The 26,696-nt window shown below is 38.4% G+C and overlaps 1 protein-coding gene, 1 non-coding gene and 1 pseudogene across 2 annotated transcripts; 1 reads left to right on the forward strand and 2 right to left on the reverse strand.

Moving 5' to 3' along the window:
- The first annotated feature begins 7,492 nt into the window (after positions 1 to 7,492).
- On the forward strand, positions 7,493 to 7,599 carry LOC112181100. Its single transcript, XR_002928705.1, has one exon. It is a non-coding gene; the product is annotated as a small nucleolar RNA R71 (small nucleolar RNA).
- A 9,203-nt stretch (positions 7,600 to 16,802) lies between these two features.
- On the reverse strand, positions 16,803 to 18,083 carry LOC112177822 (probable GTP-binding protein OBGC2). Its single transcript, XM_024316073.2, has 4 exons — positions 17,858 to 18,083; positions 17,600 to 17,691; positions 17,359 to 17,442; positions 16,803 to 17,169 (listed from the first exon to the last, which is right to left on the reverse strand). The coding sequence occupies exons 1-4, from the start codon at positions 18,081 to 18,083 to the stop codon at positions 17,074 to 17,076; spliced, it is 498 nt and encodes a 165-aa protein (XP_024171841.1). The 3' UTR covers positions 16,803 to 17,073.
- Positions 18,084 to 18,270: 187 nt separating this feature from the next.
- On the reverse strand, positions 18,271 to 21,188 carry LOC112177824 (annotated as a pseudogene).
- Between the last annotated feature and the right edge of the window lie 5,508 nt (positions 21,189 to 26,696).

Raw genomic sequence — 26,696 nt, forward strand, 5'->3', positions numbered from 1 at the left:
ACTTTTCTTTTTTTGAAGTACTCAAACATAAAGTCATTTTCTCGAATCGCTTCACCAACTACCATGGAAGGGTAGGATAAATTTTTTTAGGCTAGGTAGGGATTTGTAGTGCAAATGAATAAAAAGGCTAAATAAATAGGCTCAAAGTGGCAATCTAGTGGTAAATATCTTTGGACACATGCTTCTTTGGCCAAGGTGGTATTATGCCTGATGCCTCAATCCTTTCTATCCCGTCATAAGCCAAAAATAGCCTCGAGAGGTCTCAAGCAAGTTCTAGATACGCAATGTCATGAAATTGTACACACATGAAGAAAAAGTGAATGAACAATGCATACACTATGGATATTAGGCTCAAAAGCTCACAAATAAGGCATGCAAGTTAATCGAATAATCTATATGCTTCTCTAACTATGATGAACGAACCTAACATAGGCTATGTGCACACATATAATCAAGCATAGATCACATATACACTCAATCACAAAACAAATTCAAAGTCCTAGATCATGCTTAATCTATCCACAATCATAACAAGTCCATATGTCTCGTCATTGGGGTTGGAAAAGGCATTAACCACTCAAATATAATTACATAAAGCTAATCTATTTTTTTTTTTCATAGGCGCCCGAGCCCTCACCCCCACACTCAAAACCAACATTGTCCTCAATGTTGTAAAGTGAGCTCGAAAGCTAAATCCATGTCGGAGTTAGGCATGAGAGTGAAGTCCAGGCGAAAGCACAAAAATTAACTACGAAAATAAAAATCTAAATGCGGAGTAAAGTTACGGAAACCCCCTTTGTCAACACCTCCATTGCTCACGACCTTCGGAGAAGCCCAATATGAGACACCAACCTCAAGGCACAGAGCCTTGACTTCCTTAACGTATGCTCCAAGCTAGCTCTAGGTGCTCATGAAAGATCAACTCCTTTGAGAAATATAGTGTACAAAGAGCGATGCGTCACAAATAGACCACCAAAGAATAAGGACAAGGTCCTCCATTAAGATCATGGCCTTGAACACATCCAACACACCTCATGACTACCCATATATTACTCTCCATTGAAGAATTGAAGTGCAAGAAGTTCAACCAACCCGAGTGAACAAAAACAATTGAGTGCAGAAAACTTCCAGTAATGACCTTTCTGTCTTCAAATACCGATATCTCAAACTCAGAAATAGATAAGTAAGTGAGACTTTATATATGGAATAGAAATTAAACTCAGAAAGCTTTCTATCCATATAAAGTAAGCCAGCTATATCCAAATGAGATGAAAACCAAAGCTGGTCAAAATTGTTGATCTGTCATGAAGTCTTTTGCTGACCCTCAGTCACCAAAACAGAAATATCTGAAGCTCCAGAGGTGAATAGAGGGTGAGACTAATGGATATAAAACTAGACTCATGAAGCTACTTTCAATTAAAATTTCACTGGAAAATCAATTCTGAGTCAAAAATCGTTGGCCTCCAAACTCACTGATCTGTTATACAGTTTTTGCTGTTCTGTTTCTGACCCCTGTCACTTGGAACATAAAATCTGAAGCTAGGAAGGTTCAAATTAAAAAAATTTGTGCCAGCATATAGAAGACATGTGAAGATACATCTTCAAAAATTTTTAGCTCCAAATAGCTTGATATGTAGAGGGAGTAGCTTCTCAAATTCACTCTATAGTAACTGTCTCTGTTCTGACCTCTATGTATTGACCATTAAATAACTAGAGTTCCAGTGACCGAAAGTGGCTGAAATTTTGAAAATCGATAATAGACACACAGGGATATACCTCCAGAAAATTTCAGCTCAAATTCACATGTGGATTGGAAGTTGTAGTCAACCAAATTCAACTGAACTTTCTGGATAGAAACTGCACACTGCCAAATTAACTGTCCTTCATATTTCAAACTCCGGACACCTCCCATCCTCCCAAAAAGATAGCTAAATAGCCTTATTTATGCAAAATGAACAAGTAAATTTCAAAACCACCTAGGGTTGCCTCCCTAGAAGCGCTTGTTTTTAAAGACCCCAAGCCGGTCTTTTTCACTTTTCTACCTCAAGGTGGCTCAAAGGATGTCTTCTTACCACCCACAACAATTGTGCTAGCCTCACTATCATTTTCAAAACATATAGAAATTGAAGAAGTGAGCTTGTAGCTTGGAGGTGGAGGCCAATCATACCTCTTAGATATTTCCTTCTTCTTGACAACTCCACAAACCTCCCTTAACTTCTTGATGGACTCCTCTTGTGCTTCACTTAATGGTGGACTCTTCTTCTTGTGTTGCTCATAAGTCTCAAGAGTAGGGGTTGTTTGCTTTTCAAGCTCGATAGTAGGCTCCAAAGTAGAAGTAGGAACTACATCATCATGCTTCAATGGTGGCTCATTGTCATAACCCCAAATAGGTAAGAAATAATTTTGTGCACAGATTGTAGGCTTGGAAGGATTCAAGGGTCCAAAGATCCGCTCACTCTTGGCTTCATTACCCTTCACCAAATCAATAGAGAATACCTCCCTCATAATGTCCAGGGGATAGAATGGATTGCACACTTTAATCTTCACTTTGTCACCTAACACCTTGAGTCTAATGGTACCCTTCAACACAATAATCTTCACACCCGCCGTTGCCATGAATGGTCAGCCTAGAATGATAGGTAACTCATTGTCAAGGTAGGGGTCTTCACCCATATCCAACACTACAAAGTCGGCCGGTAGAATAAATTTATTTACTCTCACTACCACATCCTCTACAACTCCCACCGGACGCCTTGTGCTACGATCCGCTAATTTCAATCTAATCCATGTGGGCTTTAACTCACCAATTTGTAGCTTCCGATATATAGCCAAGGGCATCAAATTGACACTCACCCCTAAGTCCATGAGAGCTCCTTCAAAAACTTTTTCCCCAATAGTACACCCTATTGTAAAGCTCCCCGGTTCTTGCATCTTTGGTGGTAGTCTTCGTTGGATAATTGCACTTACTTCCCCCTTCAACTCAAATGTCTCATCGGCTTTGAATTTCTTTTTGTTCATGCACAAGCTCTTGAGAAATTGAGTATACACTGGTACTTGATGAATAAGGTCCATCAATGGGATATTGAGATCCACTTTCTTAAATATTTCTTGTATCTCTCTCATCAAGCCACTCTTCTTCTTACCCCTCTTTGAATTATCTCTTCTTGCGGTATTAGGATAAGGAAGTGGTGGCTCCAATGTATTCAAATCAAGAGGTGGATCAAATGTGAGACTTCCGATAGTGCCCCTAAGGGTAGTCACGGTCCCACTAGGGTTCTTAGCCCTCAAGGCCTCGCCTAGTGATGAGTAGACCGGACCACTCCTATCCCTAGAGCTATCATGCACATGTAGGTCTTCCTCCATATTTTCCCCCTCTTTTTCTCTAGAAGTAGATGGCTCAAACTCATGAGTGCCTTCCTAGAGATGTCATCGGCCGTAGATGGGTCCCTAGCCTTCATGGCCTCACCATCTAATTTAGGGTCCGAGACATCCTCATCCCTAGAAGTCTTCTTTCTCAACAAAGCTCTTTCCTTGCCACTATCAATCAACCCATATTTGCTTGCATTGTTCTCAAAGGACAAGAAACCATAACCTTTACCAAGAATAGCTTCTCCGGATGGTACATTTTCTTCCCCTCCAGCTACCTTATACACCCCCTTATTTCTTCCTTTGGCATTCAAAGTCACATCACCCACTCCATATTTACCGGAAGGTACATTTTCTTCCCTTCCTGTCCCATCCTCCTTGTAATATAAAAAATCATGATGCAAATGCAAATTATCATCAACAACATGGTCAAGAGGTACTGTGATGCCCTGGAATTTCGTATTTATTTTCTGAGTATTTTCCGGAACTTAATTTACTGATTATCGGACGATTTCGTGGCTCGTGGATTGAGCGGAAGTGTTTCGGACGAATAATTATTCAGGAAGCGTCATTTTAGGGGGGGCGCAAGAGTTGACTTTTATTTGTAGGGTATCTCCAAAAACTTCCATCACGAAAGTCGTAGAGCGTGTCGATACGAGTTTGTGGACATGTGGAACGCGGAAATCGGAGTTCGTATGAGAAAGTTATGAACGATTGAAATTTGGGGAAATTTCTATAAATAGGAGAAAATTCTGGATTTTTCATTAAATCCCAAAAGTTCCCTTTTTCTCATTTTCCTCCCCAGGTTTCTCTCCGTTCTCTCTCCTCAGACCCGACGGGTTGCGCACGACCAGACTTGGCTGGAAACCAGTCTTCCCGGTGGCCGACGACAGAGGACCCGGCCCTGACAGACGTGCCTTCTCTTCCGCCGTCGACCCCTAGTGTCCGTTTCACTCGCCGCTATCCCCAGACAGAGATCGAAGCCCCCAGACGCGAGATCGGGACCCGATAGGTTTTGAGTGCTCCGGCTACTTACCGGCGTATTTCTTCAAGGTTCTGGGTTCGTCTCCTCCTCCTGAGCATCCCCATATAAGCCTTGCATCACGATTTGGTGTGTGGAGCGAAAGATCAAGCGTTGAAAATCGGCAGCTATGGTTGAATCTGGAAACGTGATCAAACGCTCGAGATTAATCCAACTTCCAAGCTTCATCTAGGACGATCTAGACCGAATCTCGTTTAGCTCCAGGTATGAAGGTTTCTCATCTCTTCAATATGAACAAGTTTGTAGTTGACGACTTTTGCATTGGAGGTGGTTGACCCGGCGTTGACCACCACCATTGACCACACGTTGACCCGCCGCTTGTGGTGGCCTGTGGCGGAGCGTCCAGCGTCCTTTTTGTGTTCTGTTTTTAGTTTATTCATCTATGCATCGATACAGTCGTTTTGATTTATTATAAGGTCAGTTTGGAGAAAGTTGATGCATGCTAGGGTTTCGGTTTTATAAGTTATCTTCGGTTTGCAATCTGCGAGGATCCCAACGTTGGATCTTTGTATAATTTTGATAGGATGATCCCAAGGGCGATCCGTGAGAATCCGACCGTTGGATGGTCATTTAAGTGTGTTATGAATCAATTGCTAAGTTAGGATCGTATTTGTTTAGGTGATTGACAGTTTTGTTTGGGCGGACGGTTGTGATTTTGAGCTGTATAGGAGACGCAGCTGGATTAGAGGTGAGTAAATCTCACGTGGTTCATTTACAAACGGATTTAATTATTACTCGGAATTACTTGTTTAATTGTTAAATCATTTTAGAAACAAATTATTTGTTTTAAAATATATGAACTTGATCGACAACGGTTCATGGGTAAGTTAAAACAATATTTTGATATAAAATGATTTTCGAGAAGTCTAATTTATAAAACTATAGTTGGTATTAGTGGTCATTCCTGCGTGAATGACTACGTATATATATATATATATATATATATATATATATATATACGTGGAATATATATATTGGATAGTGTGACATTGGTGAAGTAATGATTGAGAGTTGATTGAATTGTTATGTCGAGCATTTCTCTTACGAGCATACAATTATCATGATGTGTTGATTATTGTGTAAAAGTGTGTTTTGCTTGAGGAAGGTATTTGAGTCATGTGGGATTTGTTTTAAATGTTTTCTGATCTTCGGATCTGGTGTTTATTGGGAGTTGATGGGTGATCATTTACTTTAGTCGAAGTTGATGGGTGATCATCGACTATCGACTTTAGTTTGGAGTTGATGGGTGATGATTGACTTTAGTGTGAGTTGTTTGACTTCTTCATTGATTTTCCTTTTCCTTTTCATTGTTGAATTTTAAGTAATCTCCTTAACTAAGCTATATGCAAGGATTACTATAATTTCTATTGATTGATTTTAATGTAGTCTCCTGAACTAAAATTTATGCAGGGATTACTATGATTTCTAATTTTTGAATTGTGTGCTTTTTGGGTGATCTCCTGAACTAATTCTCTATACATGGATTACTAATTTTTACCAAGTGTGATTGTATGTTTGGTTGTGTTTTGTGGAGTTAAATGTTGTTGCTTTAATTTATCTCACGAGTTGAGAAATTATAAGCATGAGTGACATGAGTCATTTTAATTGAGTTTACTCATACGAGCTTAAAAAGCTTACCGGGTTTGTTGTTTGCAATCCCGGTGCACTATTCTATGATGTAGCGGTTATTCCTGCAGGTGAGGACCACCAGGGCTGAGTACGAGGGCGTGGAGTGTAGCAGTGTTAGGTTCATAACCTATTTTGTTAGCGTACTGCTGTTTTTGGTATGCTCTTTGTGAGCGTGTACATTTGTATATTAGTTCTCTCGAGTTTTGTATACACTTGTTGATGTGATATTCGACTTAAGTGATCGGGTCTTTATTGACGATTATTGTCGCTCAGGTTTATTTGAAAAAGTTTCTAAGTATTTTGGGCATTTGGTTAAGTTTTCGCCTTTCGGATTTGAATTTCTTTATTCTAAATTCGGGGCGTGACAGGTACATTTTCTTCCCTCTTGGCCCCATATGAATGCAAATCAACATCGTCATCAAATAAAGGATTTGTATGGAAACTAGAAGATGTGGGCATGTAAACTTGATTATCATATACCTTCCCCGAACGTAGAGTGGTAATGGCATTGCATTCACGGATTTGGCCTCTTGGATTTGGCTCCGGTTGTGAAGGTAAGGCTCCTTTTGGTCTCTCACTCATGTTGGTGGCCATTTGGCCCACTTGTACCTCTAGTCTAGCCATGCCTTGTTGTAGAGTTTGATACCCTTGAACTAGTGAAGAGATGCTTTGCTTGGTCTCCTCATTAGTAGAAGTTTGAACCTTGAGAAACTCTCCCATCAAATCTTCAAAATTAGGCTTCTTTTGTTCACTTGGAGCTTGAATAGGAATGACTTGAAGAATAGGAGGGGAATTGTAGTTCTCGCCTTGGTGGGGGCCTTGAAATGAGCTAGGATTGCCTTGAAACTTGCTACCACTATAGCCAACACCTTGTGTAAACCCGGGAGGGGTGTTTTGACCATGAAATCCATGACTTGAGGTTGATTGACCTTGATAATTAGCCCCATATGCTTGCTGTCCATGTTGACCATTTTGTGAAAAATGAGTGCTTCCTTGGTGTGCATTGCCATAATGAGAAAAATTTGATGAGTCTTGACCTTGGCCACGTCTAAAGCATTGTTTTCCCCCTTGAAATGCACTAGATGAACTTCCGGGTATCTCCAAGAAAAATTGGGATGATTCCTCCAACCGGGGTTATAAGTGTTAGAGTAAGGATCATTTCTTTGGTTCCTTGATTGGTGCACCCCAACTTGATTAACATGCTCCTCCATAAATTTTGGAAATTTAGATGATAAATGACCCACCACGGCTTGATGTGTTCTCCTTGCTAGGTGCTTGTTGTCTCCTTGCATCATGATCATTCCAATGAAGGGAATTAAGTGAAAGCTCTTCATATGTGTCCCAAGCGGCATCGGGAAGCTTGCTTGCAATAGTTCCACCACTAAAAGTGTCAACTCTTTGTCTTTGTCCGCCATCAATCTTCTATAGAACTTGTCCACAAGAAACCACTTCTCTAACCCATGGTGAGGACATGACATCTCAAGATCCTTAAAGCGCTCCCAACACTCATGAAAACTCTCTTGAGGGTGTTGTCTAAATGCAATGAGCTCATCTCTAACATTGGAAGTTCTGGAAGGAGGAAAATATTTTCCCAAGAAAGTTTCTTGCATCTCAACCCAAGTGCGTATGGATCAAGGAGGCAACTTGCTTAACCACTTCCTTGCGTGGTCTTTGAGTGTGAAAGGGAACAATCTAAGCTTCAAACCATTAGAAGTGAGACCATTAGGTTGAACGGTAGTACACACTTGCTCAAACTCCGCAATGTGCTTATAAGGGTTTTCCAAAGCCATGCCATTAAATGTGGGTAGAATGCTCAAGGTAGTTGGCTTGATCTCAAAGTGATGCTCGCATGGAAGGAGTACAAATGCAAGAAGGGTGATCAACAATTGTGGGACTAGTGTACTCCCTCATGGTCTTGCCTTGGGGAGGATTTTGTGCGTCTCCCATGTTGACTTGTCCTTGTGAATGTCTTAAAGGTACTCTCTCTTGATCAAGATCTCGATGTGGAGCACTCTTGGTCACTAATGGCCTTCGGATCCTCCTCCTTGGTCTCCCTCTAGTATCCTCACTCAATACCCTTCCGCTTCTAAGAGTGATCGGTTGATATGAAGAAGATGCTTCGTTCATACACCTTGAAATAAAAATGAGACCACGTGATAAGTACTCAAAAATTCACAAAATAGGCAATGAGAATCAAATTTCACTTTTTACAATGAATGAGAGGGATTAAGAAGAGAAAGTAAGACAACAATTAAACAAGAAAATAAAATAACAAAAGCAAAGAAATGATGAAAACTAACAACTCAAGAAATTAATGACTAAGTAGGAAACCCAATAAAAAACTAGCAAACAAGTCAAGGCAAGTGACGATCGCTATCGATGCTCATGTCTTACATGTACTACAAAGTAATACAAACCCCGTCACTTCGATAGAAATAATCACAATGTCTCAACAAACAAACACACAAGTATGAAATATACAAAATAAGAAAAGTAAAATAAACGAACACACTTTTTTTTTTTTTTTTAAATCTAAACAAACAAAGAAAAATTAACTAAAACTAAGAAAATAATGTAAGTGACCTAATAACTGAAAACCCAAGGGATTAAAGCTATTACACTTTAATCACTTTAATCCCAGGCAACGGCGCCATTTGATTTGGTGCTGGAATGCAGCTTACGCGCAATAAGGGCACGGTCATCAAAGAAGTGGGAAATATTTGAATCCGAAATTATCGTACCACGAGGATTGAAAAGCTAACTTCAATCCTTGGTTATGCCGATAACTAAGTCACCAACAATTTAACAAACAAAACCTAGAAAAATAGCACCAAGCTATTTACATGCCCGGCTTGGAACAACCAAGCCTAAAATTGGTCAAGAGAACCACAAATAAATGTAGAAACTCACAACCAAATGGTATGGACAATGAAAGTGGTTTGTGAAATTTGATTTTTTTAATTGCGAAGAGAATAAAATTAACAGTTGAAAATTAATATTAAAATTAAAAATAAAGATAATAGAAACTAATCAAGAAATGGAAATTAGGCCACTAGGGTATCCTCCTAGCCAAATTTAATATACAAATATATTCTGACAATGGTCATTCAATTCATAATGGCATCAAGAACCGTACCCAAGGCTTTTTAAGGCTCATGGGTCAATAGATTCCTTAAAGGGTATTCCTACTCCGGATCAAGGGTCGTAGAAACTCAATTGGGACAATCTAGAGCCTTGTTAGGGTCTCTAGTTGCACCAAAAGGCGAAGAGCCCTAGAATCAAGATTCCCAAGCTAGCCAATACGGCAATCGAAATTGGTATTGTAGCTAACCATGTTCTAAACAAGTGTCCTAGCCATAAATTAGAGAAGTGATTAGGTCCCCTAATTTGTTCTAGACATGCTCATCTACACATTCAAGAGTTAATCAAGCTCCTAAGCATGCATCTAAGCCAAATATTATAGAATAGAACATATGCCAAACACGAAATTGAAAACCATTAAATCAAAACATATTTATTACATTAAATCATGCTAGGGATCAAACCCTAGCTTCCTAAATAGACTACTCACAACCCATCCACAAATCAACAACAATATTCATCAATTAATTAAAGAGGTAAAGGTGAAGAAGAGTGAAAAGTAACAAGAACAAGTCACAAATTGCTATGGAGCAATTATGACAAGCCTTGATTTATGGCTTCCCACTATACCCAATCTCAAGTCTTGATGTAGATGAGATCCTTTGAAGCTCCTTGAAATCCCTTTGAGAAATTGATGAGGATTTGATGGAATTTTGGTGAGGTGAATATTGGTGAGGAGGAAAATGGATCTTGGTGAGGTGATAAATGGATCTTCGTGAGGAGGTTCTTGGTGAGGAGGAAAGTGAATCTTGGTAAGGAGAAGAAATGGTGTGGAGAGGTGTTCAAAGGTGTGAGAGAGAGAGAGAGAGAGAGAGAGAGTAATGGAGCTGGGGTCTTGGTGGTGGTGTGCGGCAGGAGGTGAAGAAGAATAGCCTAATTGATGGTTGGGTGAGAGAGTATATATGGATGGGTCGGCTACTGTTGGAGGATGTATATATATTGATTGATTGATTAGGTCTCGAATTAATGGATGGATGCTCGGTGGTGTAGGGCTGGAAGAGAAGAAGATGATGGAAACGTGTCATATCGTAATAGGAAGAGAGGAAAAAGGAAGGAAAATAAAAAGAAAAAGGAAGAAAAATGAAGAACATGCACGTGGGGGGAGGGGGGAAGAATTCTGATGCTGACGTTAGCAAAGTCATTTTTCTTTTTTCTTTTTCTTCTCTTTTCTTTTTCTTTTCTTCTTCCTACTTTTTGCTTTTTTCTTCTCTCTTCTCAATGCACTTCCGCATATGTTATCAGAGACAATTGGATTCACTCCCTTGATGGCGTTGACCATGGTTGACCCGCATTGACAATTTCGTCCTTTTGTCGGAAACTCAATTTCGCTCCAATTTGGGGTCATTTTCTCTTGATTTCCTCAATTCCGCTTATTTCCTACAAAATAAATAAAAATGGATTAATTACATAATAGTTAACTTGAAGATTAACTTATTTCTAGTATTTTGAATACAATTACATGCATAGAAATATTTGTAATCAGCGACGCAGTGGTGTAGGAGACATGGGTGCCTAGTGAGGAGTTTTGGGTGTACTGCCGATGGAACCTCGGTTGACATGGTTGATGATGCCGGTGAAGAAATGATTCTAGAGGGTCCAAGTACAAATTGGTGACTCCCGGACGAGTTGATGAATGTGGCCAGTGGTTCTGTTCGAGTCCACATGCAACTGGACCTTGATTTCTAGATGGGTAGTTGTGTTGCATGGCCCAAGAGTGACCATGCGGGTCAATTATAGACAAGTATCCCATATGAGGCTGGAGTTGCTGCATGGTTGCATGCATGAGTAAGAGAGCTACATGAGTAAGCGACACGGCTTTTAGTATTGTTTCCCACAGACGGCGTCGCCAATGTTTCTTCGTGAATTTATATGCTAAGGAAGAAGCACAATAGAGTAGAGAGATAGTGACACAAGGTGTATAGTGGTTCACCTTGCCCATGAGGCAAGGTTACGTCCACTTAGAGATTTCACTATGAGTGAGGCTAAGTAGCCTTTGTAGTAATACAAGCACTACTAGAATTTTGTTCATAGACATCAGTTCAGAACCAATGTTAAACTAATTATCGACCGATGTCTTAGTGGGTGTAGAGAAAGATATAGACATCAGTATAAGTGCGTTTTTAACCGATGTCCCAGATAACAACCAACATCGATTCTAAAAAACAAATAGATGTATAATCGTTATAATCACTACTACAAAAATTGAATCAGACGATGGCTAAAAACCGTCGTCTGATATGGAGGTAAAGCGTCGTCTATCGAGGCGCCGTCTAATGAAGATCAATTGTAGGGAACCGTCGTGTGAAGGGCTCGGCAGCATGGGGTGCAGCATTAGCTGTTGTGTGAGTGTTATTCAGACAATGGGCAACTTTAGAAACAGTCGTGTGAAGGCAATTCAGAAGTCGTTTTTTTTCTATAACCATTGTGTGACTTTTATTCACACGACAGTTTTTATTTTGGGGTCATTGTGAACATTGTGCACATACGACAGTTTTTTGTGGTTATTGTTGTCCCAATAGAATGATTCAATGCATTATATATGTTGGAACTGAAATCGAAAATGATCAAATTAACAGTAGCTATCAATATATAGAAGAAATTGTTATAATCCACATCATGCACCAAAATGGATTGTGCAAAGGTAATCTTTCATCCACAAAAGGAGTACATCTAATACTACTCTCCTAACAATATACATCCAGAAATTTACTTAAAGGAGTCTAGCTTTGCTGCTCTCATGGCCTCATTGGAGTCTAGCTTCGGAAGCTTCTGTAGGTGCTTTTTCCTCTCTTTCTGCAGTTCCAACTGCATATGGATCAATAGTTCACTGAGGGATACACATGCCAGACCAGAAACTGGACCAACATGGGCAGAACACTAGTTACATGCAATTCAATTATACCCTTTCTCACCAGTCAATGCTAGGATCATGTACCTGAGATTAGAAACAAGGAAACAACAGAAATATTCATATATGTGGTCAATGAAATACTGAATTTATACATGTTCTCATCATTTAGGAAAGGAAATGCGTTATATTTTTGGTCAATCAAATGCATTCTCACCATCTGGAATAGCATGCTTAGGAAATATTTCCAATTGCTTAGGATGACGCTCATTCTTGTACACAAAGTCTTTGAATATAGGATATGTACATTTCTATTGTTTCCAGAATCTAAATAATCAAACACTAACAGTTAAGAATTGAACATCACCACTGCTATAGATATTGTAAATTTAATACAAAAACATTTAACTAAGCTTTAGCTAATTTACGTGAATGAAAAACAATGGATGAAGATACTACGAAAGCACAGATAAAGGAGTGGCAGAAAAAAATTAGGATCAAACTTTTTTTGCATATGGTCTGCAAAAGAAAAACAGAATGGTAATGAGATTATGAAATTAATCATGACATATATGAAAAATTCTATCAGATATTACTTGTACTTCATGATGCATACTTTCTTGTGCAACAATCAATTAACACAAAAACATAAACATATACCAAAAACCAATTACAATATCTTATACAATATCTTACCTTAGATACAACAAGACATATTATTAGCAATATAAGAAATCAAGGTTTCAAAAACTTACTGATCTATTTCTTCATATTATAATATCGATCTATTCAAATCGACACTGGCAACATTGACAAAGCCAAATTTGAAATGTACAGAAGCAGCAAGAAAGTTTGACTAGAGCATGCATTATAAAGCATAATCCCAAAACTTGGTAGGCACTCCAAAGTTACTGGCCGTTGTCAGTGGCAACTTACACTGCAAATTTATTGTCTTATTATAGCAAAATGACAATTAGTCCATGCCAATCTCTAATGATCACTACCAATACATCTCAGAAAACAATTAATCAACTACTTTCAGTTTATATAAAAAATGAAAACGTTTTAACTTTGCTGGATATGCAAAAAAAGCACATAATAGTTAACTTCATCAATACACCAAGCATAAACTGATTTGAAGTCATTGATTCAACATGGATGTGAGCGAATCACAACATAGATAAGAACTCATAAAACATTGATAAGATAACAACAGAAAAGAATAGTTGGTCATTATGAAAACCAAATAAGAATAGCTCCTCATATTCTATATTTGAAATAACCATATAAATCACTTTCTTTAGATAATATAATAATCATCATGGAAACCAAGTAAAAACAACTTCGTACATTTTATATTTCAAATAAGAAGGATTCTAATTCATTCCTCAATCATACTTATACATCAGTTGCTAACTTTAAAGTATAATGGATCTTTCACCTAAACAGAAACTCACAACATTATCAGTCATCGGTGGAAGAAAATATAATACTCATGGAAACCAGTGATAATTCACTAATGATATCTAAAGGAACATTAAACTGCAAAAAATGAAATTTGTCACTCAAAACAATCACCTGCAAATACAGATAATTACACATTAAAAATTGACATCAATGATAAAAAGGCCAAGCATGAAAACTCGATTGGAACAAATTAAGGTTTCTCATCAAGAAGATTGTTTATAACACTGTCTTTGTGTTTTCATGAAGGAAGATATGCATGACTATTGGAATAAGTTTACTACTTCAAACCAACAAAAAGAAGACCACAAATGAAAAATAGGTAACAAAACCTGGCTTGGAAATTCTAATACCAGCGGCATGGCTCTAGTTTGTAGGATTTCTCATATGATTTCATGGTTTCAATATCAGTGGCACACTTAAATCCTAGCACTAAAATATTACAATCAAATCACTAACATATTATATCCAAAACTCTCAGCTTAATCTTTGCTTCATTATAATTATTCGGAAGAGATGCCCATTATGCTTTGTTATTATATCTGTGACTTTGGGGACACAAATATGAAATACATAGAGTGAAGGAATACAATTAATTAAGAGATTCTTTATACAGTACAACATTAAAAAATATAATCAAATGGTGCTGCATGAGGAAGGTCCCTTCTGGACACAAAGGGTGGTGTACTTCGTGAGACTTCATTGAAACTCACATCACTATGGTCAAATTCGACGATATTTTGACCTTAGCTCCAAGAAACATGAAGCTCATGTTTATGGTCATTGCCAGAAAACTATATCAAAAGCATATATTGACTCTCTCACTAACCAAACAAAGATCCACACACAATCAAATTCCTCAAAACAGATCAAACATAAAGCTGTAGCAAATGAAAATGATCCGAAAAATTAAAATTTTTTGAACCCGATAGAGGTAACCCAAATGATATCTACACCACCGATTAAAAGCAACCCAGCTCTGTACCTCCAAAACTAGACAGATCAAGCAATTTGTTTTAATATTGTGTTCAATTTGAAGAGGTATTTGCATATAGCCTGGAATATCAAATAAGCTTACCCTTTTCTTCTTTCCCTCACAATCTGCAACTTAACCTGAATCCTAGTCTGAGTCAAGTAGAACCTAAAACAAAACTCAATGAATCTGAGAAATAATTACTTATTTAATCAACTACAAAAGTTAAACTTATGATATAGATTAAACCAACCTCTTGTAGCTATCGTTAGCATTGCAACACGGAAGCAAGAGAACCAACTCTCTCAGGTACACACTGCTACATCTCTGCAAACTTGCCATATACCTGAACAAAAAACCCGACACAAATCGATTAGCGGAGCTCCAAAATATGGAAGCTTGGGAGTTTATAGTGGCTGAATTGAAATTTCAGTGAATGGTGAAGTTAGAAAGGGAATGTGAGTAGTGGTGGAGATGGTGAGAGCAGAGGAGGAGGCAGAGGGAAAGAGTCCCTATCATGCACCAAAACCCACAAAAATCAAACAAATAAACCAAACAAAGGCTTGATTTATATTGAGCAGCCTAGATTCAAAATCAGAGAGCGAGAGAGAGATAGAGAGTACCTGGTGTCGTTGGAAATGGAGTAGACGCGGTCTACTAGTGAAGATTGGATTCGATTAGGAAGAGATGTGAAGAACAATAAGTTTAACGAATGCGAAGCAAAACCTAATGGATTTGGGGTCGATGTGAATTCAAGTATGAACATTAACTAAACCTAGATCACCTGATTAACCTCTTTCAATGAACTAAGGCAGGAATCCGAACCCTTATCTTCCCAAGTACTCGAATTGAATGCCCATAATCGAGCCATTCATTTGTAGGAGCTCGAGCTTCTGGTTCTTCTGCTCATATATAGAGAGAGGCCGCCTTAGATTATGTAAGAGAAAGAGGACTCAAAGTATTGGAGAAGAGAAGGTTTCCAATCTAGGGCTCTCTCCAGTCTGTTTTGAAGTAAGAGTGATGGGATGAATTCACCATCAATCGTATGAGGCGGAAAATGGTTTGGTTGTCGAGGAGAGGAGAGAGGAGAGAGGTCCAAGGTTTCAAAATGATGGATTTGGGGTCAGGGGTAGAAGATAGAGGGAGAGAGGGCAAGGGCGCTGATAGTTGTGGGTTTTGGTTATGGGTCTGTGTCGAGACTCGAGAGAGTGAGGCGCTGTGGAGAGATTGAGGACCTGTGGCAACTTTTGTTGTTCTTTTGCTCAAGTGTTAGGGCTTATATCAATTTGGACAAAGACACACAATAGAATTTTATAAAAATGTGGTCTGAAGACTACCATTTTAAATTTAGGATTTGTCTCCTATCAATTTGACTTCCCTCTTTGGGGAGTTAGAGAAATATGCTGGTGGGAAATCTCCCTCCTTCAGCCAAATATATTGATCAGACCACAGTTTTATTATTTTTCGTCGTATGATCAATAAAAGTTGAGGAGGAAATTTGGGGTTTGAGATGGGATTTGGCACCACTACATGGTGGGAAACTTGCCGCTCAATTTTTTTAGGGTCACACAATGGTTCAGTCCTTAAACGTCTTATGAACTAACTCATAATTTCACATCAGACGACAGATTTTATAAAAACGACGTCCAAAAAAATAAAAATCAATCAGACGACGGAAAACTATGATGCGTCTTCTAAGGGGTGTCGTCTGATTCAATTTTTGTAGTAGTGAATCATCATATTTTTGTTTGTTAGGTATGTCTAATTCTTCATATTTTCACATTTTATGCTTAATAAAGTATATGTCGAACAATACCTACGTGAACATTTGCATCGATTTCTATTCCAGAAGCGATGTCTAGTACACTTCTAGACATCAGTTCCCATGATTATTGTTTGTTCGTGGCCATTTTTACATGTAGCTTGGCACATTATTTTCTTAGGAACGATGTCTGTATCTTTAGGCGTCATCGGTTTTTTTTTAAGGACTGATATTTCATTTAACACAGCACATCGTTTTCATTTAAGCAAAACGATGTTCAATGGTTTTATGTACATCGCTTGCTTTTTCTAGAACCGATGTGTTGTTTCATTGTAGACATCGCTTTTGTTTTGTAAAATCGATGTGCACTGGTTTTGAGTACATCGGTTCTGCGGACACAACTCGATACATTAATAATCATAAGACATCGATTTTCATTTTGATACTGATTTCTAATCTCTCAAGTGACTTCGTTTTCCTTGGCATTACTATTTTGTTATGCTTTTATATACTTCACTTCATTTTGACAAGCGTGATGAGCTAAGTTTGCATCTAGCTGCTGCTGGGAAAAGAAATGCATTTCATAATCATCCAAAAATTGGGGCTTTCCATTAATTTTCTTTCCAAATTCATGATTGAACATATGTCACAAAAGAAAACCCCAAAACCTACAAAGGATAGCCTAGAAACATATGAGCAACAATCTACAAAATTTCTACACCAAACTTTGCTTCAAAGCAAAAATTAGCCTTGCTCAAAATTCATCTTGGTAGTCAAGTGCAAGAGAAATATGTTAAGCTAAAGGTTCACATGAAGTGAAGTTAACAGCGGTAACCAGACCAATGTGACTAGATCACCTTATCAGACTTGCCCATCCATTTCACTTCACACCCTAGCTCTTCATATTTGGCAGCCAAATATTTCACAACTTGTAATCCAAGGCCCTGCAAGAGAATGACAAAGTCAGTTTCACAGTGCAACATAAACCTAATGACAGTGATTTCTGGTATTACTAAACTCAACAAAAAGAAATACCGACATGACTGAGCTTAAAAGGTACTAAAAAGGCAGTGAATCTCAATACACATAATTCACATCGGAATACCAAGTGAGAATAAGCATGACCACTTTACCTTATCACTATCATCTCTCATCACATTAGTGGTCAAAGCCATCAACTTTTTCTTGCTACACTCTGGCATTTCTACCAAGCTAATCTGCACAAAACCCAAGAGAACCAAATGCAAATGCAAATGCACATCAATATTCAAATTAGTATTATGCAAAGATAGTCTCGATAATACTCAAACAGTTCTAAATCTGCACAGAAAATACTGAAAATTTCCACTCCAATTAAGATGCATGATGCCTCACCCCTCCTTGTCCACCCCTTGCTACAAGGATTTCATCACCTGGCTGGGCTAGATCACACAACAGCGTCCCTCGTTTCCGCTTCACAACAGTACCTAACACAAGCACAGATTCATATATAAGCCAAATGCACATTAATCACATTCACCATCCTATCACATAGTTCCACTAATTACTAATGACACTACAGAACATATCAACTCCGAATACAACCAAAATTCTTCAATAAACAAAGTTTCCGAATTCTATTCTTCCACAAACCTACAGGCACAGGAATGCGCAGAATTGGGGCAGCAACTCCATCTCTCAATTGGGAGGTCAAAACCCCCATAGCAGCCACATTTCCGCCGCGCTTCGCATTGTACCTCCCTTTCTTGTGAAACTCCAGCAATGTATCTTCCTCCTCATCAGCATATATCACCACATCACCTCCATGGCCACCTGTGGAAAGAATGAGGGACCATAGAATGAAGGAATTGGCAACCATGGAAAGCTCTGAATAAGAGAAGCATTATACTTTTATTTAAAAAAATACCAACCACTTATAGGACATCAGTTCTGTATTTACAGGCATCTACAATATACTAACAATGCTATTCTTCTATTCCAAGAGTTATGACTTATGAGGACTAGGGTCTAGGGTAAAAAATACATTGTTCTAAGTAAATCTGTAATCACCTGTCAAAAGTCAGACCTTTACCCACCCATGCTAATTTAAGCTTAGCAGGTTCACCAGGGGGTTTGTAGGTTAGGTGAATAAAATGTGGAGGATTTGCTGAGGCTGCGGCCATAGCCAAATAGGAACCCATTTTCAGATCTTTGCATTGCTCTTCATTCAATATTTATGCAGGTAGAACCTTTTTTGCAGACAAAAGCAAAAACCCTCTACAATCACATATTGGTCTAAATATTGGTAACACAGGCATATAGACCAAGTCGAAAAGCTTGGAGTGAATGAAATTAATTGTACACTTGACTAGGCAATAAGAGATATAAGATCCCATATAAGAGATTATGTCCTGGTTACCATAACCCTGACAATTAATCAAAATCACCACAATCACTATTAGGCGGGTAGTTGAGTCAAGAAAGTAAAGAACCACACAAAACCCCAATAGAAAAAAGAAAAACAACAACAATAACAACTGGGATTACTGAATAACACCCAATGCATCTCCCAAATTCTCAAATTCTGGGTTTGTAATTTTCTGATAAACATTGGGTTCAGGCAAAAGAACATACAACTACAGATAAACGACGAACCCAGGAAATTACAAACCTCACCCTATGAAAAACAGCTAAAAATTACGTATTGTCCAGCACAAAATAGGTATCTTTCATTTTCATCCAGACATCAAATTCAACCAATTTCAGAAACCAAAATAGGAGAAAGATAATCTGAGAGAGGGTACCTAGAAAAAACTATTCATCTATTCTGTATTGTTAGATACAGAAGTAAAACAAACAGAGAAAGTAAATAATGCAGAATAGCTAGCGTACACATAAACTGAAATTTCATAATGTTACTTTGCATTCATCGCTTCACCCTAACTTTCTTACAAAATACAAATTTTTCACCTATAAAGAAATCTGGATTCATAGCACCATGCAAGTACAACAAAATAGCTAGGCTAAGACCCTGAAGGAACAAAAGATTAAAACCAATCGAATCATACCGAAACTGAAAACATTTAGCCTAAAAAACCATGGACTAAGTTTGCCTAAGAAATACAAGTAAAAATAGAGCATGATACTATAGTGTGCATTTCATGAATAAAAAGAAATTAGTTATATTTTACGTGGAAACCAATTTGTAAAGTAAATTGAAAAGAGAGCAACTAATATTGCTGAAGGCCATACCTTCTGTGAAAGAAACCAGATTTCCAAGCCTATTGCGAGCAATTGAAACCGGATTTCCAAGCCTTTTGGGAGCAATTCAACCTTAGAAAACTTCACCTTTTCCCAATCAGCCCAACCAACAGCCCAGAACCTCTACCTGTAGAACATCACTATATAAGGAAGCAATGTTTGTGGCCTCTTCTGCTAGTTTCCCTGAAAACATAATGAGCATCACATCCATCCAATACCAGATATAACTCAATCAACATAAAAATTACAAGTATGGCCCACCAAAATGGCAATAGTAAAGCTAAAACGAACTAGGTGTGAGAACATTGGCAGGTGAATTTGTGAGCTCTTTCCCAAGTATTATTACAGAAGCAACATCTTGAGCATTCTTGAGCTTCTTCTCAAGTTCAGGTCCAATTCCAAGACCAAGACTGTCCACAGACTTAAGAGCTGGTTTCTTTGACTCAGATTTATACCTATTGTCTTCATATATACCCAAAACTGCTCCTACAACAAGTCAAGCAATTCCACACTGTTTATAACAACTATCACCATAACTTGAACAGTTGAACCTAGAATAAAAAAATTCTGTATCAAAGTACCAGATGCTATCGCAGAAGCTTTGCAAGATTTCGCAGAAAGCCCCTCCGAGGAAGCAAGCACATAGCAATATCACTTGCTTGAGTAGTCTTTGCCGCTGCTGCTGCAGCCTCCCCAAGTCTCTTAAAAGCTTCTGTAGACGAACCAAATTGTCCAAGCCCAAACAAGCCAACCCTCTTCGAGCCAAGACCAGGAAGCCTAACAACCGTAGACTGGCCAGACTATCCTGTGAAGTCCTCCTCAGTCAAGACCTCAGCCAACACCCCACCCAAACAGGAATCCAGCTTCTTCAATATCAGATTTTCGAATTTCGAGTTCTGATCTTTCGCCAAATCCTTCTGCGTAACACCAACACCTGCCCCTTTCCATTCCGTTACATCAATCTCTTTCGTCGCGAAAGTGAGCTTCATAAATCACAATCAAATCAATACATCACACAACGAAATCCAGTTACAATCAAATCAAATTGCTCACATATTATGTATAGCTTCAATTCCACAAAAGTCAATCACATAAACACAAAAATCGAATCACCACATCAAAATAGATCAATCCTTTACATATATAAAGCTCAAGATCAATCAAACAACTAATAAGAACAATCATGAACAACTACAAAGTAGTTCTAGATCAGATTTTTATTTTCCCAAAATTAACACCAAAAACTAATCCAGATAACAAAATCTCTATACAAATAACACATGCATGCCAAGCAATTTTAGAATTCCAAATATTTCAGCGAAACGGAGTAGAGCAAAACCTTTGGGGCTTCAAAGACCGGAGAAATCTGAGTGAGGCCGAGAGTGGTGTGAGCAATTGTGTGAGCCATGTGCTTCTTCCCTCTCAAGGGTGAGATTGCAAAACAAAGTCACAGACTCGGCGCGTGCCTTAGTTTCGTTAAAAACGAAGAAGAATATGAAGGTGAAGAAGATGAAGTGATTGCGATAAAGGAAGAAGCCAATGACACGACACTGGCCACCATTGGAGTCCCATCGGTGAGGTAGTCGCCTGGAGTGTTTGGGATGACGTGGAAGAAGAGATCGAGGCAGGGGTTGCCGGTGGAGAGAAACGTGGCAGATTCGTTTTCCGTCAGGCCCATTGTGAGGTCGTGCTTGGTTCCGACGTCGTTGAAATTCGCCACCATCAGGTCCACGAAGGGTTTGCCGATGGTGGGTTTGGATTTGGGTTGGGGTGGCGCGCGGAGCGGTGGTGGTGGGTGAGGGTTTGTGGAACTCGGGAGGACCGAGAATACTAGGAGGAGCCATGGCTCGATTTGTGTGAGCTAGCTACCTGTGAAACTAGGGAGGGAGAGAGAGGGAGATGAAGGAAGCAATGAGGAGCTCCAGAATGGCGGCGAGTTCGAGTGAGCTTAGGGTCCAGAATGGAGGTCGAGTTTGGGAGGAGATCCAGTTTGGGGTGAGTTCAGAATGAAGGAGTCGAGCGAGAGTAACATTAGGGTTTTCGATCTGTTTCTGTTTGGGCGCAATTTTTTTCTAAGTGTGAAAGTTTTGAGTTTTAGTACCCGCTTCTTCATTTCACTTAAAAGACTTAGCGCTTTTTGCAAAAATAGGTTCCCACAAATTTTCGAACAAAACTTTTAACACCAGTCATTTTAAGAACCGATGTTAATAATATACATTTAAATCGATATTTTCGTAAAACGATGTTAGATTACTTTTTTACATCGTGGGCAAGTCTGACCGATTTAAAACATGCGATGTCTAATAACATAATTCTAGTTGTGAAGTGTGGGAATCATGGCCGGATTCTATCATTTCTAAGAAGGGGAGGACTCCCTTTTATAGCAAAAGAGGTCCCATTCCATTTACATGTTTTCGATGTGGGACACAATACACATATTGCTTCTCTTGAAGCCTTTTGGAGAGCATGGGAGGGTGGCCTCCTGGCGAGAAATAGTTTGACCTCCACCATTGCAAGGTAGCTCGGGTGTCGGTTTACCAGATATATGATGTAGGCGAGGTAAACCATGTCACGGGGACCACCTACGAGGTCGTTGCTTATGTTTGGCTGTATATGTTATATAGGTGGTATCAACACATACAATTCACAACCACACCTTTCACCTGATTCCTCCATAAATTCTTCGATCCAAATGGTAGAGAAGTTTCCATATTTATACCTTTTCTTGTTAGAGGGGCGCCTGTCCATTGACCTTCTCTTCTATCTCACTTTGTTGTTCGTCTGCCACCATCTTTTTCTTTTTTTTTCCTTTTCTCTATTTTTATTATTCTATGTTTCTGATTTTGGTTTTCAGAACAATGTGTAACTAAATTCTTTTTGTTAGGGGAAATGTTTGAAGCCCCAACTATGTGATAAACTCTTAGTTATGCTATTTTAGTTTCCAAAATTTAGTTTATGAGACTAATTGTTTGGTTCCGATTTATGGAAAACTCTTATATATTATGTGAATTGGAGCTAGTACTAAGAAAAAATTCACCTAACAGTTTTGTCTTCTATGTTCACAAGTAGTAAAAACTTTTGGATGAAAGTTAAGTTTCAAACAATTAGAGTTGCATGTTAGGTAGGCATTCCACATTAGGGGTGTAATTCTATAATCGATCAAACTTCCACATGTACTTAATGCTTCAAATATGTCTTTGATAGGATAGCATTCTATACTTTGATTTCATGTTTGATAGGCTTAGCTATTGAGGTGTTCTCGTAGACTAAGTAATTAAGAGAAGTAAATTAATAAGGGACGTACATGATTGTGAAAGATTTGTTTCTTGATTGATTTCTTTCTCGTAAACTTAGTAATTGAAACTAGGATGCATAATTTGTTTTGAGCATAGTTGGTGGTAGATTACTGAGCTTCTAACTTCTTTTTATCTTGATTTCTTAAAACCCTAGCTAAATCGATTTTCTTTCTTTGTTTTATTTTAAATTCTTAAAAACCGTAAAACCCTAAACTTTGTTTTCTTTTATTTTTAGTGAATTTTCTCTTCTTCCTTCCTATCTTCTAGGTTTTTTTTTTTTTTTTTGTATTTTAGATAGTTTGTTTGCCTGATTAATTGTATACCCTCAATCCTTAGCCTTGAACGATCCCCTAGTTATTCTATATAATTCGATACTCTTGCAGGGTTAAATTGCGTACTTGTTTTTAGCATATCACCCACCGTCCTTATTTCGGCGACTGACAACGAGCCTCGGCCACAACATTGTAGCCTAGAAGACTAGGACATAATCCAAAAAAAGGCGACTCCTCGCCCACCCCAGATCTAAGACCGTAGTCTCTGACTACGATGCAATTGCATTAGATCATAGCCGAAGTCCACCACCCGCCTAGCCAACCTGCCACCATCTCGCACCAAGCAATGACCAGATATAAGCCACCAGCCTCCATGTCCTTCAACTAGCAGATCACCAACCACCACACAAACATCCATCCACCAACCAGCTTAAGATCCCGTCCATGCGTGACAACCCTGCTGCTCCCCTCACAAGGTACTAATCCGTCTAACGATGGAAACCCAAAGGCGCATCGTTGGATGACACCAAAAATCTAGGGTCTCTCTATCTCTCACAGTTTTGTGCCTCTTATTATTTTCTCATGAGTTGTGTAAGATAGTTTCATTTATGTAATGACTCTTTTGACAATCAATATGTCATTATTTGTAATTTAATTTTGTTGATTAATAAATGAGTAATGACATTATTAGGAATTTCAAATATAACTGCCGGTTTTACTATTAATGCGAAAGCTATGTACACACTAAAGAAAAATTCTCCAATCTCCCTCTCGTCCGGTGGCGAGCCTGTGTCTCCCTGACGCTACGCTATGCAACTGCTGTCGGACGGGTGATGCAATGGTTCCAAAGCAGGTTCTCTTGGGACAGTGGTACTCGAGGTCTTGGTGGACAGTTCAGCAGTTTCCAGTGCAACAGATGTGTTGTATGGTGATCGGTTTTGATCAGTCTCTAGGGTGTCTTCAACGGCTTGGAAGGGGATGGATCTCGGCCCTTTTGCTTCCAAGACACGGTGCTGGCTTCTGGTGGATGCTTCGATTGGGTATTCGAGTGAACCCAAATCGGTGTGCTTCAGGTTTGCTTAGATTTCCGATTTTTGGGCTCCTTGGTGGTCATAATTGCTTTGTTGGCGGTGACGCTAGGTCAAGGTGGGATTGCTGTATGGCATGGTTGGGCTGAGGCTTGGCTTGGGCCGACTTGATGGATTTGGAGGGGACCTCTCCTCTTAGGGCTGCTTTTGGACCTTAGTATTTGGGCTAAGGTTTTTGTCCTAGACCCATGCCTATGTTTTTAGTTTTGTCTAATTACAATAAATTTCTTGTATTTAGGAAGCTAAGTACCGACGTGCACTCTATGTATCTCTAGCGCCTCTGGAGAAGTACCAATGGAGGAACTACGCTACCCCTACGTATTTGAATGTATAATGAGTAGGAATATATGTACGTATCACTTGTGGGTACTAGCACTAGCTTTTTTTGTCTATGCTTTAAATGACAGCGGAAGGGTATGTAACGACCTATTATGGATTGTGATGAATATATTATTTCTTTAACTCAATAAAACCAAAGAAAAATATTTGTCATACAAATATTTTGTTCTTCACTTTTTCTAATGTGGGTTTAGTAGGTTGATGTTGGTGAAATTACAATAAAATTATAATTTCTATATGAGAAACTCATTGACAATAGGCTGAGGCGCGGGTATCTCGCTCTTTTTAAGGAGATTTAAGCCCTCTGCGGAACAATGCCTGTGCACCAGAAATCTCTTGACTTGTCCCCTCCAGGATACAACAGCCCAACAACAAGTTGTGTGACTCACACCAATCTGCACAAATTGGAGGAACCCGAAGCTCCACCAAAAGAACACATTTCTTTGGCCAAAAAACACACATGACACTTTGGGGGATTTCAGAAATAAGTTGATGGGTGAATAGTAGTGTTTCGTAATAGTATTACATAAAAAACAAATATATATATATATTAGCATGCAAAAAATGGTGCTATTTATAGGCTCTTAGGACACTCCCTAAAATTAATAGGGTAGTAACCAAAAGCCATAGGTTACAATAATTAAAACCCAAAATAAATCAAAATAAAACACCATGAGTTACAAAATAAAATTCAAAATAAATTTTGAATTTAAACACACAAATAAATTCAGAATTTAAACACAAAATAAATTCACCCAAATGTAATTAAAATAATAAAATATTAAAATGTAACAACATTCCCCCACTCATTTTAATATTTTAAAAACAAATATAAACCAAAGTTACCGGCCAAAGACGAACCATTATGCATCATGAAGGTGTGCTCTGCATTGAACCTTCACTTAGTGAAACAACAATCCCTACTCCAGAGTTGATAGTGGTCTCATACTTGAACTACAACTGCTTAAGTGAAAATAAGAACTACTGCTCACACATAATAATTCAGGTGTTAATATGAGCTTTATTAGCCAGCACGTTACGGCCTTGTGCTTATCCCGGTTTTCATGCGTGCTTTTCAAGAATAAGCCCAATTCTATAGAGAGCGACCCCACTCTCACACTCATATAGGTAAAATCCTTCAAGGATGCTCTTGTAACTATGACATCCCACTCATATGAGCTACAGATTTTATTAAGAGTTTTAAGTAAACTCAACCTTCATATACGTTACAAGATTAATGCACTTACATCATAGGGATGAGTAAGAAAATATAGTGCATTTTTCTTACGGCCACCTTATGATTCATTTTTCCCATTGAAGCCTGTTTTTAGGATCTCTAATTACCGGGTTGGGTGTCCTCATATATGGCTCATGACGATATGGGCTTCAATCCCATCCCCCTCGATGTACTCCAAACATTTTCTCTTGCCAAACCCTTAGTTAAAGGATCTGCAAGATTATCACATGATTTAACATAATTCACATTAATAATTCCATCACTCAAATATGATCTCACGTACAGTACTGACCTTTCTTCTTATAGGTCTGGATTTACCGTTATAATAACGGTTATTTACTCTACCAATAGCTGTAGTGCTATCACAATGAATCAATATAGGTGGTATAGGTTTTTCCCATAAGGGAATTTCATGCAATAAATCTCTCAACCAATTTGCTTCTTCACTTATTGAAGCTAGAGCAATAAGTTCAGCTTCTATGGTTGAATTAGAGATTATTGTTTGCTTCTTTGATTTCCAACAAATAGCACATCCACCTAATGTAAAAATATAACCAGTGGTAGAGAGAGAATCACCTTACAGAGTATTTCAATCGGCATCACAAAAGCCTTCAAGTACAGCAGGATATTTTTTATAAAATAATACATAATTTTTAGTACCAAGCAAATAGTTCATAACACACTCAATTGCATGCCAATGTTCTTTACTTGGTTTACTTGTGAACCTGCTAAGTACTCCAACTGCATACGCAATGTCAGGTCTAGTGCAGTCAGTTGCATAGCGCAAACTGCCAATTATGCTAGCATATTTCTTTTGATTAATCACATCATTTTCACTTTCAACAGGAAATAAGTGAACACTAGAATAAAAAGAAGTAGACATAGGCTTGTGGCCAACATAATCATATTTCTTCAAAATTTTCTCAACATAATGTGACTGATCAAGAAAAATACTATCACATGTTTTTGTTATTTTCATGCCCAAAATAACATTAGCCT

This window comes from Rosa chinensis, chromosome 7, assembly GCF_002994745.2.
Source record: "Rosa chinensis cultivar Old Blush chromosome 7, RchiOBHm-V2, whole genome shotgun sequence".
Classification (NCBI taxonomy): domain Eukaryota; kingdom Viridiplantae; phylum Streptophyta; class Magnoliopsida; order Rosales; family Rosaceae; genus Rosa; species Rosa chinensis.

Coding starts and splice junctions, on each gene's coding strand:
- LOC112177822 (XM_024316073.2), bottom strand. CDS start 18,083: ATGGTTGCCAATTCCTTCATTCTATGGTCCCTCATTCTTTCCACAGGT. Junction 17,692..17,857: donor GCGCATTCCTGTGCCTGTAG/GTTTGTGGAAGA, acceptor TGCTTGTGTTAG/GTACTGTTGTGAAGCGGAAA. Junction 17,443..17,599: donor CAAGGGGTGGACAAGGAGGG/GTGAGGCATCAT, acceptor GGTTTTGTGCAG/ATTAGCTTGGTAGAAATGCC.